The sequence below is a fragment of the Hibiscus syriacus genome, unplaced genomic scaffold (assembly GCF_006381635.1).
Source record: "Hibiscus syriacus cultivar Baekdansim isolate YM2019G1 unplaced genomic scaffold, ASM638163v2 tig00109906_pilon, whole genome shotgun sequence".
NCBI lineage: Eukaryota > Viridiplantae > Streptophyta > Magnoliopsida > Malvales > Malvaceae > Hibiscus > Hibiscus syriacus.
In genome coordinates this window covers 253810-269388 of record NW_024062524.1, presented here as the reverse complement: position 1 = coordinate 269388, position 15579 = coordinate 253810, and the positions used below count along the sequence as shown (strand labels likewise).

General features: G+C 36.0%; 1 protein-coding gene and 1 long non-coding RNA gene across 3 annotated transcripts; one reads left to right on the top strand and one right to left on the bottom strand.

Annotated features, from left to right (window-relative positions):
- Positions 1-10013: 10013 nt before the first annotated feature.
- On the bottom strand, positions 10014-10212 carry LOC120210070. Its single transcript, XR_005524473.1, has 2 exons — positions 10095-10212; positions 10014-10060 (listed from the first exon to the last, which is right to left on the bottom strand). It is a non-coding gene; the product is annotated as an uncharacterized LOC120210070 (long non-coding RNA).
- LOC120210069 (calcium-dependent mitochondrial ATP-magnesium/phosphate carrier protein 3-like) lies at positions 10059-13426 on the top strand. 2 transcript variants are annotated; one of them, XM_039208888.1, is made up of 4 exons: positions 10059-10723; positions 11824-12609; positions 12770-12860; positions 12958-13426. In XM_039208888.1, the coding sequence occupies exons 1-4, from the start codon at positions 10276-10278 to the stop codon at positions 13145-13147; spliced, it is 1515 nt and encodes a 504-aa protein (XP_039064819.1). In that variant the 5' UTR covers positions 10059-10275; the 3' UTR covers positions 13148-13426. The 2 variants fall into 2 exon arrangements, with proteins under 2 accessions (XP_039064819.1, XP_039064820.1); XM_039208889.1 differs by having other exon boundaries at positions 11824-12586; positions 12958-13099.
- Positions 13427-15579: the final 2153 nt, after the last annotated feature.

The following is a 15579-nucleotide window of genomic DNA, read 5'->3' as shown; positions in this document are numbered from 1 at the left end:
AATGAAAATAGGCTTGAAATGCTCAAACTTGAGGTTTGATGCTTTCTCTTTGATTCTCTCTTGATTCTAGTTGCTTGATGTTTCTTGTTTTTGATCAATGGCTTCTAAGCTTGCTTAAATACACCTTGAATCACTTCTGAGCGTTAGGGATGATTAATGAAGATAATATAACCGTTTAAGTATGAAAACATTTATTAAAAATGCTTGGAGCGTGGGGGGAATCGGTACCCTCTCATAGGGAATCGGTTCCTTAAGTGTAAAATTCAAATATTTCGACCGTTGAATAGGGGGAATCGGTACCCCCTATGGGGGAATCGGTTCCCTCTGAGCATTCTGGAAATCTCGGAGCCAAACCATTCAGGGGGAATCGATACCCCCTTGGGGGGAATCGGTTCCCTCTGAGCAATCTGGAATTTTTGGCTTTGAAATGGTTCGAAATACTTTGAAAGATTATTTTGAAATTGTTTTAAGATTAAAACTTAATTTTACACTTAAGTAAGGATTAAAAATGATTTTTGAAATATTTGGAGTAATGTTTTGATATTTGAATAATTATATCGAATATACTTAGAAAATCATTTGAAAAATCTTAAAATTCATTTAACTTAATTTGTTATATCGAAATATCAAAATGTTTTCAACACTTTCAGCTTCCAGGTGGTATGGTTTGGCAACTTTAATCGAATGTCTCCTTTTCCGACGATCTTCATGGTTTCATCATCAGCTAGATGAACCTTCCCAAAATCATCACTGACATAGTTCTCCATGATTTCTCGACATGGGGTGGAGTGAAAAGATGCTCCTGAATCCAAGATCCATGATTCAATCGAACTATTGACGCTTAGAATCATGGCATCACCTGTCTCCTCTGTCATGTTGGCAGATTCCTGTACGCCGGTATCTTTCTTCGGTGCTCGACAATCTCTTTTAAAGTGACCATTCTTGCCACAATTATAACAGGTAAAATCTTTCTTTCCTGTTCTTGATTTACCCCTTCTGGATTTTGATCTACCACAATTTAAATTTCTTTATGAAGATCTCCCTCTGGACTCCGTGTGTAAGGATGAGGAGGTTGATGCTTCACCCGATTCTCTCCGTCGAATTTCTTCACTCAATACAAAATCCCGAACATCGTCGAATTTCAATTTACTGTTTCCCGACGAGCTGCTGACTGCTGTAACAGTAGCATTCCAACTGTCTGGTAGATATGATAAGAGAATTAAAGCTCGAACTTCATCATCGAATTCAATTTCCACGGAACTCAACTGGGTTGTGATTGTGTTGAGTTTATTTAGGTGTTGTGCCACCGATGCCCCTTCTGTCATATGCAAATTGAATAATCGCCTCATCAAATGAACTTTGTTTGAGGCTGATGGCTTCTCATACATAATGAAAAGAGCCGCCATAAGACTCGCTGTGGTCTTTTCCTTTGCTATGTTGAAAGCAACATTGCGGGATAACGTCAGTCGGATAACTCCGAGGGCTTGTCTGTCGAGAAGAGCACAGTCTTCATTCTTTATGCCTTCTGGTTGCTTTCCTGAGAGGGGTTGATATAGATTTTTCTGATACAAAAAATCTTTGATCTGCATCTTCCAAAAGACAAAGTCTGCACCATCGAACTTTTCAATTTTCACATTTCCTTCGTCTGCAGCCATCGCTCCCACTCGAATCTGGCTTCGTTTGGATCATTTCTGACAATTCTTGCGAATCACCGTGTATTAGAACACCTCCGTCGATAAATTCGTATCGCCGACAAAATTTTTACTATTCACAAAATTCATTATTCACGTGAATAGTGATGAATAGTAACCTCACAAAAAATTGACAACATTCACAACCAAAAGCTCTGATATCAGTTGTTGGGAAATAAACCGTGTACGAGTAATTTCCCTATAACCAGATTAGTGAGAATACAAAAAAAAAAGCGGAAAAATAATACCTGGAATTGATAACGAAGTTCAGCCAATTTGCTTACGTCTTCGGACTGCTGCAGATCTTTTACTAAGAGAGAAAATTTACAGGTGTTTACAAAACACTCACTACTCACAAGAAGGCTCTCTAGTATTGGGAGAAAGAAATGATTTTTGGATGATTTTGAAGCTAAATGAGCTAGGGTATTTATAGTTGAAGCTTAGGGACTAATCTTGTAAATACCTTAAAGTGTGCAATGACTAAATATGTAATAATCCCAAAAAAATCAATAAAAACAGCATCGAATTCGGTTCATTAAGTTCCAGCCAAATTTGTCAAAATTTTTGGCTTGACTTTTCAACAATGAAATTAAAATCACTGGACTCAAATAGTGAAGGTGAGAGCATTAATCTACTCCTCATGAACTTGTATTTGAGCTCAAAACCTTCAGGAGAGATAAAAGTGGCAAGAAAAGGATTTTAGAAGGAAATTGAGCCCTTGAACTAATCCAAACTCATTTGGGATCCGATTTTATCATCTTAAATGAATTTCCAAACTCCTTTTAAGTTCTTGGATGTGTTAGTAATTTATTCTACTCGTGTTTGTGAAGTGCAATAAGTTACGAGCATTCAAGTGCAAAGAGGAAGATGAAAATTGGTGGAAGCTGAGCAAGGAATTTTATTTCGAGATTTAAACATTAAGGTAGTACACTTCCAATTTTGAAATGCTACTTGTGCTTCCTAAATGTGAGTTGTGATTGGTAGTGTGAGTATGTTGAGTGTTTTGGGTGTTATGCTTCCTTTGCATTCAAATTGTGACAACTGATTTTTAATATGTATTAAAATGGTGTTAAATGACCTTATATGACCCTTTTAAGCCTTAGAAATCAAATAAGGCGTAAACTAGAGTGTTTAGAGGGATTTGGAGTGATTCTCAAGTTTGACAGTGACCACTTCATGACTTCGGTATTGGTACTTGAAAAACAATATCGATACCTTTTGGATGTATGGAGAAAACTAGATGAAAATGACCTAGAGTACATCAATTCATGATGGTATCAATATCGATTATAGGGTATCGATATCCGGATATTTTATTAAAACGTTAAAGCTAAAAATGGAATCGATATTGAGAGGAGAGTATTGATACTCATACGGAGATATCGATACCCTTGTGAATTAAATAAATATTGAGCCTAAAATTGGTACCAATACTCATGATGAGTATCGATACCATTTGCCTAGTATTAATTCTCTATGCTTCAAAAATTAAAGTGTGACTTCCAATTATATACGAGACGAAGCGATGATTTGTGATAAGTGGTTAAGTCTATAGAAGGTCTAAATACCCCATAAATAAAAATAATAAGGAATTCGATATAGTGTAAATCATCTCTCAGATCTAGTGATAAATTATGTTGAAAAGTGGAAATGTGAATACTCAAATGTCATAAGTTACTAATGACCGATATGCCTTGTTTGATTGTTCCAAGGTTACAACGAGTCTTGATTTGAAGTGAGAGAAAGTACCTCTACTCGATCATTTGTGAATCTATATTTGCGTTATAAGATTTTTTTGATGACTTTATGTAACAAATATGATTGTGTGACTTACAAGCTTTGATGAGTATTGTATTACCTATGCATGTTTAGTTCGATGCTATGTAAAACCATGCAACCTCTTATTGTGACATATTAGGGGACTTGTATCGATGTTAAGTGAAATCAGGTTTTCCTTCATCATGTCTGAGGCTATGTAAGATCGACCAGTCACACATTATTCGTGTGACAGAAATCATTATCGATGCTATGTGATAATGAGATTTACTATCTTGACTACCGCAACATTATATAATATAAAGAGTCAATATTATTGTTCATAAATGCTTGTTGTGTGAAATTGTGATCATTGTATATAGTGTGTGGTAATTGAGATTAGGTAAAATTATATTTGGGACTATGTGAGATTGAAAAGTCACGTATTACTCTTGTGATACAAATTGTTATCAACGCTTAGTCTTGTATATCTTTGCTTTTACTATGAGCATGTTTATATCTATATATGATTAAAATTAAAAAATATTATAGAGTTATCAAAATTAAATTCTTTATTATGCTATTAATAATAATTTATAAGTTTAATAATACATTTTTCATATAAAACATTTTCTTTCAATTATATGATATATAAAATGTGATAAAATCTAATTTTCATACAAAATGTTGCTCCTGGGTAGACATGCACAGAAGCTGGATTTCAATCCGATCCGGATCGGTTTTTATCCGATCCGATTTTTTCCCATAGACAAAAAACCAGTTTATAAAATAACCGGTTCGGATTCTAATCGGTTTGGAGGGCCGGATATTCTAACCGGTGTAACCGGTTTCGGTTTGAAAAAAACCGATTTTTTTAAAAATCCGGTTATAAAAAAACCGATTATAATATTATTAAAATTACATCGTCATCAATTGCAACAAAGTTTACGATAATTGAAATACTTAAATACTTCCAAGTTCGATAAATTCAAATACTTAAAAACTTCCAAGTTCGATAAATTCAAATACTTAAAAACTTCCAAGTTCGATAATTGAAATAAAGTTTAAAAATAAACTACATTGCCATCTCTTCTTCATCATATTCACCTTCTTCGTTTGGAGGGGATATTCCAAGTTCGACTTCTTCAATGTGTAAGTTTGCTTCCAAATCGGCATCAATTGCATCTTCTAGGGTGGTGATATGTTGCTTCTCAGCCGCTCCATCCAAATAATCCTTCAAACAAATGCATACTTCCACCGACTCGGGACTTAGTCTTGATCTCCGTTGCGATATAACCCTGCCACTGACAGAAAAAGAGGATTCTAAAGCTACCGTAGAAGCTTAGACGATTAGTAAATCACAGGCCATGACGGCTAGAATCGGAAATTGTGCTTCCTTTTCTTTCCACCAATAAAAAATATCCAAACTTTCAAACTCTTCAAATGTCATTTTTGATAGAAAATCGCATGACATGTAATTTCCCAACTCGCTACTTGGGGTGGTAGTACGTGATCGTTTGGATTGAGAATTTACAAGAATGTTAAAAAGATTCAAATTTATGTTACTTGGACGTCTACTAGATGATTCCGCATTCGTTCTCATTTGATCGTGTATTACACTACTTGATCCGTATTTAGTTAAATAAATTGCAAACATGTCTCGAAAACATTTGTTAAAAATTTATTTGGTTTTGGACAAAGTTGGGTTCATCATCGGTTAGATTAAAAGCAAACGCAATTGTTTCAATTATGTTTCAATCCCACCAACATTTAACGTTAGGTTTAAGCGGTGGCACAAGTAAAAATGGGGGGAATCTCATTAAAATATTTTAAAAGTTTTTCCTTCATTGCAAAACCAATTTCTTGAAAAACTTCGGTTTCAAATTCAAAGTCATTTTGTCGGGTAGCCAACAAAAATATTTAATTAAGAACCAAGCAAATCGGTTATTTTGGCTATAGTTTCCCAACTCGAATCCGGATAAATGTTTGGGACATGACCCCTCGCGAAAAGCCGATCGTGAAATGTTTGCAATGTTTCCCTTTGCCTTAAGGCGGTATACATCATCATCCAAGTTGAGTTCCAACGAGTTGGACAATCCAAATTAGGACCCAAAGCTTTTTTATTAACTGACTTACAAAATCGTTTATAATTATTTAGTCTTTTGTTGTTGTTACAAAGAACCGATTTTATCATGGTTTTAAATTCTAATCTAATCGGCTCAATAACCTCAAAATCGGTTTGCACGGATAAATTAATTATGTGTGCAACGCAACGGGTATGAAAAAACGCACCGTCTAAAATTGGTGAAAGTAATATTTTCAATCTTGGAACCGCGTTTGTATTATTCGATGCATTATTAAAGGATATAAAAAAACTTTATTTTCTAATTTATGAAGACAAAATACTCTTTTTAAAAATGTAAATAAATTAGCACCGGTATGCGGCTCACCGAATAATTCAAATGCGATTGTTCTTTTCATCATTTGCCAATTATCTTGATCTAACCAATATGCCATAACGTCTAAAAAAGAATTTCCGGTATTATGAGGGGTGTAACACCCCCAACTCGTATCCGACCCGGATACGAGTCCGAAGTGTCACATTGACTTTTTAAACATGTATTCGTATAAAATAGTGGGTAATTTAAAAACTTTGATAACATTTAATTTATTTCAAAGCGTTTACAACAGATATCAGAGTTCATACCATTTATATCTTTAGACTACATGCCAACTACACTCTGTAAACAGTACATACATTTTCTGATCTGACATTTGGTAAGGAAAACTGACCTGTCTGCTCCGCATTACTCTTTACTCTTCTCGAAACCTACGCGTGAAACAATCGAAGACTTAGTGAGGCATAACAACTTACAATGCACTTCATAACATATATCAATACATGCATGTTCTGTTCTATCATGTTATACCAATTCCATGCATTCTTCGTATCATATAAAATCATATCAGATTAATTACAATAAATACATACAGACACATAATTCATCATTAACAGTTTATCATGTAATCACATACTTTTATTGTTAACCTTTTCAATCAAACACTATACACACACAACATCATATGGTTCACGTAACACATTTCAAACCACTTATAACCCCATCGTATACATATCACATTCAGTATGCTTGTTTAATCATCATATCAGATTAATTACAATAAATACATACAGACACATAATTCATCATTAACATTTTATCATGTAATCACATACTTTATTGTTACCTTTTCAATCAAACACTATACACACACAACATCATATGGTTCACGTAACACATTTCAAACCACTTATAACCCCATCGTATACATATCACATTCAGTATGCTTGTTTAATCACTTTATTAGCCCATGTACACTAGTGAGAACTTAAGGTATGTGAGTACATTGAGGTTGTGCACACATATGCTGTCACCACAGCTCGATCAATGTCCCGAAGGACCAGTCCATAGATTCCGAAGAACCTAGGTAATCAGTCCATATGTCCCGAAGGACATAGGTAAACCCTCGACCCTTGGCATGCCAACTATACCCCTAGCTCTCATATCACATAACATGGGCATTATCATTTATAACAGTTCACATTACTTATTCATATTCTTTCTCTTATAACCACTTATCCTTTCTTTTCAGTCACGTATCACATGTACGTGTAATCATTGATCTCATAACATATACTTGTTTTCACATATATTTCATATCATTTCACAATACACTTTCATATCACATGCCATATAAGCTCATAGCTTCTTTCACATTCTCATAGGATCACATAGTTCATATCTTATACTTTGTTTTCTCATGTTCACATATATCATGTCATATGGCTCATATCTTTCTCATGCAGTCACATAGTTCAGTTTCACATATGTTCATATATATACATTACATAGCACATACTTCTCATAACATTACATTCAAAAGCATGTTAACACATATAATCATGCATACATACAATTCATGTCATTCATATAGCATAATCATATATCATGCATTCTAACAGAGGAAATAGACTTGTCGCAAGTCTTGTTTCCATTTAGCACCATAAACTAAGTAATGCACTCACCTGGCCTCACAGTCAATTCAAATCTCTTATCTTTCCCCTTGATCAATCTACTTGCCAAACGTTCCGGAATTCTTTATGCGTAGAATCTACATAAATGTACATTTCGAGGTAATCATTAGATCCTACACCTTGTATTGGATACTAGCAACTTAACGAACTTATTAAACCAATATTGCATTTTCCTTTAGGGGGAATCGGTTCCCTACCATGGGGGTATCGATTCCCTCAAGACATTCTGGAATTCTGTCGTTTGAAGGGGTATCGGTTCCCCTTGAATGGGTACCGATTCCCCTTGCCCAGAAATCATATTTTCAACCCGAAAATTACTTCATTTCCCTCAAACACTTCATATATCATCTCCTTTCCATTCTTAACTCTAGTACACATACTTAAACCAATCTATATTCATTTATTTCATCTTAAACCCTCAAATCCTATCTTCCATAATTCAAAATCATATCAAATTTTCTATATGTTCAAATCAATTCTATCACTCCAAATCTCTTAATCTAACCATTGACAAGTCAAATTTAACTTCAAATTCTACTTATCAATTCTTTTCCAAAGTTTCATATAAAATCTCCAAATCTTTAATCTCTCTTAACCCCTCCATCATTTGTTTTTAAGATGATTTAAGCTTTACTTAAGCTTAGTTATCATCTAATAATCAAACCCACCTTAAAATCACAATTCATTTACAAACAAAGAAACTTACCTTTGGCTTGCTCCCCCCGTATGAAGAAGAAAGGAGAAGAGCACTCTGGAGAGTTCTCCCCCTTTTCACGTGTATATCATTCCTTGAATGATCAAATGACCATTTAACCCTTAATTTCCTTTAATAATTACTAAATAACCTTCAATATATATTCAAATAATCATTGAATTATTTCATTCTTCTACTTTAGTCATCAAATTCTGAAACTTTACAATTTGATCACTAGCCCGGTATTGAGGATGTTACAAGGGGAACTCCAAACGTCACATGTAAGCGACACACCATAATGGTGTTCTTGGAATCCTAAAATCATTTTTTCTCTCGCCGTACGCCACATTTTTATAGCATCTCTTCTAAGGGTAGTACGACTTACTTAAGTATAACATGGGTTGCATTAGTTGTTGAATTGTTGCCGTGAAATCTTCATCATCAAATTGGTCGAACGGCAATGCTTTTGTAATCACGAACTTTGTAAACGCTTCTCGTAATTTTTCGTTGTCGTAAACAAAAACATCTTGCGGTGTAAGATTCAATTGACTTGGATCCGATCTTGAGCGAAGTGCCTTGCTTGATTTTGTCAAATGGTTCTTCAACGTTGTGTTTCCTTCCGGTGCAAGTAACTTTAGACAAAGTTTACAACGCGCCCTCCTCGAGCCATTTGACATCTCACATAAATCGTAGTGATCCCAAATATCTTTGTTTCGAGTGTGTTCGATCACTCTCACGACTTCAAGGTTTCTCCCGACGGAAGATTCAGCCGTGTTACTCATGATGAACAAAAAATTACAAAAATAAGATTTGAGAGATGTTTAAGTGTTGTGTAATAAGATTTGAGAAAGTTGTAATCAACCAAATACATCCACAACTTATTTATACATGTTTAGGGTGGTAAAATGGTAATTTTTTAAAGAAAAAAAGGGTAAAAACAGTCACAAAACCCTTCAACGGCTATATTAACGGCTAGTTTTTTAAATTCAAACTGGTTTTTTCGGATAAAAATCGGTTTTTAACCGGTTTTTTTCAAATCGCTTTTTTATCTGATAAAAAAACCGGTCTAAGTTTTTTTTTCTAAATCAGTTTAAAAAAATCTGATCTAGTTAAAAAAATCAATTTTTCTCAAATCTAATTTCAGATATTTCTTTACATAAAATTAAATATTCAAATTTTTTGTACACCTCTACTCTGGGTAATAGTAGCCTCTTAGAATCCTTGAAAGACAGAAGGAAAGCAAAAGCCCAGATTACAGATATTTACCCTCGTGTCTCTGTTTACGATTCTGACATGGGCTCTCAAACTCCATAAATTTTAAGTTTTGGAAAAAGGAATTTAATTTTGATTCTTCAGAGAGCTTTTGTGTTTGTGTGTGTGTGTTGGGGGGGGGGGGGGAATACGTGTTATCTCATTATCTGGACCTTGGGTTTGTAAGTTTAAGATTGGAACCATACTCTTTCTTCAACCTTCAATAATCTTGCACGTGTATTTTTTCCAATTTATTTGTTGTAAATTCTCTCTCCCGTTACCTTTCCTTATAACCGTCCTGTTTTTCCTTCATTCAATCAGGCTCTGTTATTGTTTCTTTGATTGATTTTTATCTTTGGAAACTAGGATAGAGAGAAAAATCAAAACCCATTAACAAGACTTGGAATTTTTCTCATTTTTCATTTGATTTTGTAAACCTGTTGCTGTTCCTTTGGAATTTCGGCTGTTTTCTCTTCTTCTTTTGACCGCCTTTACCAAAAGAAAAGTCTTTTATTTTTTTCTTTTCCCCCCTAACTAATTCGAGTCAATTTTTTGGGTCCTTTCCTTAATTGATTCCTGGGTATATTGTCTGTACTCTCCCTGTAAAAACCCAAGGGAAAAAAAGACTACTTTTTTATATTCTTTGTTACCGATTTTATAAAACAGATCTCTTTCTTTTCGAATCTCCATGGTTGCGGAGAAGAACGGTCCCAAGAGACGACATTCGCTGGAAAATAGGTGAAATTTGGCTTTAAGTTGATTAGAAACGTTATCGTTTTGGTGTTGTTGTTATGTCTGGCGGAGCAGGGCAGGGCGTGGAACATGTGGGCTTGCCTAAAATGGATGCGAAACCCGTACCCGAAAGTAGGAACCCGGTCAAAAAGCCGGGATCCGTCACAATGGATCATGTCCTCCTGGCATTACGCGAGACGAAGGAAGAAAGGGAATTGAGGATTCGGAGTCTGTTCAATTTTTTCGATGCAGCCAATATGGGATTCTTGGATTATGCTCAGATCGAAATGGGTCTCTCGGCGCTGCAGATTCCGGCCGAGTACAAGTACGCCAACGATCTGTTGAAAGTTTGTGATGCCAACAGAGATGGGCGCGTGGATTATCAAGAATTTAAAAGGTATATGGATGATAAAGAGCTTGAACTTTATAGGATTTTCCAAGCAATTGACGTGGAACACAATGGCTGCATTTTGCCTGAGGAGCTTTGGGATGCTCTTGTTAAGGCCGGTATGCTATGCTCTTTGTTTTTTGTATTTTTTATAATAGTTGGTTTTTCTTAACTTTGATATGTTTGATTGGTCCGGTGAGGTTGTTGCGTTGATTAGGGTCGATAATGAAATCGTTATAAAGTTCGAACAATTTGCGAATGTTTGCTTATAAATTGAGAGGTTTTATGTTGTTTTCCATCTTTTTAATACCCTTTTGGCTCAAAAAACTTTTAACGGTTGCGATAATGGAGAAATCGCCTTCGAAGTGCTCATAATTGGAACATCTGGTAGGTAGGTACCAGTAAGAAAAGTAGATAGCATTAAAAGTATTTAATCCAAAAGCATTGATTTGGTTGGCAATTTGAATTCTGCCATTGTGTGTTCAGAATAGATTGCATTCCGAGTTGTGGGAATGCATCGTCTTGTTCTAATTTCTGAATGGTATCCGGAATAGGCTATGGTTAGGTGTTAGAAAGCTGCCTTCACCAGTTTGTTATGGAAAGCCTTTGTTTGAAATAATCTCAATGTAAGTTGATGAGAGGGTATAAAGTTCCATACACCAGATGTGTGTCCCGTGGTGCAGATATATTCAACTTTGTGTTTTAGTTCTTAAATCAAATCAACAGAAGGGAATTTGGATTTGTTTTTTGTTTCGACGTTCTCCTGTTCATATTTGTGTTTTTATGTTACAAATACTCTGAAACCAAAGTTTTGCTGAGCTGAAATCTGAACGATAGGTTCAATCTATTTTAAAGGAGCTTATTACGAGTGTTTCTTCCCTCAAATCAATGTGAAACGAGAATCTGTGATTTTTTATACTTCTTTTATGAACATATCTGCATTGTTGAGGTGTCTCAGTTAATCCTACGGTTTGGCAAGTAAGGATCTATGTCAGGTTTCAGGGGAGTTTGTCACCATTGAAGGAAAGTTTTTACCGGGCTTGATATCTGAGACAGTGTCTTGTTGGTGTACTCATAATGCCCTATCAAGAATCAATTTCTTGTCGGTGTAAAGATTATGTGTCAGTTTGTTTTGCTGGATGTTGTGGCTGGTAGTTTCCATGCTTGCAATTTAACAGTTGTTTTCATCTTATAAGTCCTGGCAGTTTTTATTTTGCAGGGATTCATATTGATGATGAGGAGCTTGCACGATTCGTAGAGCATGTTGATAAGGACAACAATGGGATTATAACATTTGAAGAATGGAGGGATTTCCTTCTACTCTATCCTCATGAAGCTACCATGGAGAACATCTATCATCATTGGGAAAAGGTTTGCCTTGTAGATATCGGAGAAACGGCTGTTATTCCTCAAGGCATCAGTACACATGTTAAGAGAAGCAAGTATTTTATTGCAGGAGGAATAGCCGGAGCAGCTTCTCGCACTGCAACTGCTCCTCTCGATCGCCTCAAGGTTGTTTTGCAAGTGCAAACTACAAATGCTGATATTCTGTTAGCCGTAAGAAAGATATTGAAGGAAGACGGTGTTTTGGGGTTTTTCCGAGGCAATGGGTTAAATGTTGTCAAGGTAGCTCCTGAAAGTGCTATAAAGTTCTATGCGTATGAAATGTTAAAGAATGTAATAGGAGACAGTACAGGGGATAAGAGTGGTGATGTAGGTACCAGCGGGAGACTTCTTGCCGGTGGTTTAGCCGGTGCCGTGGCACAATGTGCTATCTACCCAATGGATCTTGTAAAAACTCGATTACAGACTTGTGCTTCTAAAGGTGGAAAGCCACCAAAGTTGGCGAAATTAACTAAAGATATATGGGTTCAGGAGGGATCTCGAGCATTCTATAAAGGTCTTGTGCCATCTCTTCTTGGGATCATCCCATACGCCGGCATCGACCTTACTGTCTATGAAACCTTGAAAGACATTTCAAGGTCATATATTCTTCAAGATAGTGGTACTTATCTGCTTTCATTTCTTTTATGCATGCTTGCTTCTTTTTTCTCGTTTTCTTTATATATATTTTCTTCTTTTGGTTTCCTGCTTTTCGCTAACCTGGAGTTTCTTCTGAATTTATTACTCAAAACCTTTCTGATGGCTCTTTCATGTTCCTATAGAACCCGGTCCTATTGTGCAACTAGGCTGTGGAACAATTTCTGGAGCTTTGGGAGCAACCTGTGTTTATCCTTTGCAGGTTATTCGAACTAGGTATGATTATAATGTTTAGAAGTCCTTTTTCTGGTAATTGGGGTTAACCCGTATCGTCATACTTTATTACCGAGGTTTATTTTGCTTGTTTCCCCAGAATGCAAGCTCAACGTGCTACTGCAGATGCTGCATATAACGGAATGTCTGATGTGTTTTGGAAAACCCTTCGGAATGAAGGTTATAGAGGATTTTACAGGGGACTTTTTCCTAATCTTCTGAAGGTTGTCCCAGCTGCAAGCATTACATATTTGGTTTATGAGGCCATGAAAAAGAGTCTAGAACTCTAGAACTTGACTAGAGCCTAAAGTTCTGCGGTCGGCCTTATATTTATCGCAGAACAGAAATTAGAGTTGACGAGGAAAACGGTAATAAGATGATAAACGAGTAAGCTGATTATTTCGAGTTAGGTGATAATCCCCCTTCAGAGAATGGGGTGCATAGTTTTGCAGTAAACATTTTTTTTCTAGAACAGGCTTATCGAAATGAAACGTTGAGAATCGGATTTATATGGCATAATTATGTCTGGATTCAAATTGATAGGTATGATACCTTCTTTTGAGATGAAAGAAAGTAGAGATTTTGTGTTGAACAATAAATTATCTGCAAATATATTGATTGTGAACAATTATTCATAAATCATAATCTGAAACAGCAGAAAGGTAAGATTACAAGACCCCATTTTTGTTCATCAAACAGCTAAGAAATCTGGACTGACTCGATGTGTTTTAAGCTCATTCTGATCTGAATCTCTCAACTCAGAATCCAAAACAAAGATGCAGAAATGAAAATGAAACATAAAAAGAAAAATCAGAAAGAAAGGAAAAATCAGAAAGAAAGGCGTAACCTTCCCTTTGCCTTAAATGACTTGCCTTTAAAACCTCCTTCAAAATCCTCTACGAGGAACAACCTGAAGAGGTATGGTTGTCAATGGCTACCTCCTCCTCCTCCTCCTCCTCCTCCTCCTCCTCCTCCTCCTCCTCCTCCTCCTCCCTCCTCCTCCTCCTCCTCCTCCTCCTCCTCCTCCTCCTCCTCCTCCTCCTCCTCCTCCTCCTCCTCCTCCTCCTCCTCCTCCTCCTCCTCCTCCTCCTCCTCCTCCTCCTCCTCCTCCTCCTCCTCCTCCTCCTCGTCTGAAAATTTAAAGCTCACACCTCAGACGAAGAAACAAGAAAAACTCATCACAACGCATTGTCTTTGTTCCTGCAAAACCCTGCATATATATAAACACCTAAGTCCTGATCTTTCGGGGGGGGGGGACGCATTGTCTTTGTTCCTGCAAAACCCTGCATATATATAAACACCTAAGTCCTGATCTTTCGGGGGGGGGGGGGACGCATTGTCTTTGTTCCTGCAAAACCCTGCATATATATAAACACCTAAGTCCTGATCTTTCGGGGGGGGGGGGGGGGGAAAGAGGAAATTAGACAAAGGAAACGGATCAATTCAAGGTGTCAAATTTGTAATGGTCCTCGGCGTATAATTCCTTCATCAGGTCACCTTATCTTCCACTAAGAATATTTTACTTCTGCTTTTTTACATTAATCATCATGCCAAATGTGCTTCATGTTACATGCATAACATAGTTTCAGTATAAATTCAGAGAACATGATATTTCATGTCTAACATACTAAGTTTAATGTAAGAAATCTAAAAGATGAAAAATGTCGGGTCAACGATAAATCCTAGGAAGAACCATAAACAAATGGAAAGTTAGTTAAAGTAAAGTCATGCCCAGAAATATATATATATATATATATATAAAGAGAGCAAGAATCTTGAAGTTGACATGCCCTTTTGCTTTGGACCGTCCACTTATTAGTTTAAGTCTTACCCCATAATGAAAAATGATGAGATCTGAGAATCTGTCAATTGGCACTAATCCAAAATTAGTGGGAGATTTTTACAAATTTAATCAAAACATATAAACAACTTTCATGGATTATTTAATTTGATTGGTTCAAAGTTTGTAGAGTTTTGGATATATTCTTTTTCTTCTTTTTTCCCCCCTAAAGTGGAGACAGATGTGGTGTGTATTATAGAACCCTAAAACCGTATTTTGAGGACTTCTACCAACTGGCGAAGATCCGCAAACGGGTCCATCAAGATCCGCCAAATGGGTCACCCCGAACCTTTTCCTCATTGAGACTGGGTCTAACTCCGAAGAAAAATGATAATAGAAGAAAAGTTTCCATTTCCAAAGTAAATTGAAGAGAAAAAAAGTAAAATCATATATTAGATATTAGCATGAGAAGTTGCATGATTTGCTTACGTGGTGAAAAATGGTTGTTTGATCTCATCCAACACGTAAAAATCATTCATTAAGATCTATAAGAAACGATAAACAGCTGAAGCTTTGATTTTGATTTTCGAAGAAAAAAAAGGAAATTTTCTATCGTCGTTAGAACTAGGGTTCTTGGTTATGATGGGTCGTTAGAACTAGGGTTCTTGGTTATGATGGGTCGTTTCGCTCTTCTTCTTCTCTTAGCTTTCGCGTCACTGCAGTTGTTCTGCTTTGCAGCCGATGATAATGATAGTGATAGTGATAATGCAATGAAAATAACAAAAACGATGATGTGGTGATTTAATTGTTTTTTTTTAATATCTGGAATTGATAAAGAATGATTTGATCTGTGAAATTTGAAATTATGATTTCTTTTCTGGGTTTTGTTCTTAGGCTTTTTATGAATAATTTGGCGAGTCATTTGAGGCTCGATGTGTAACA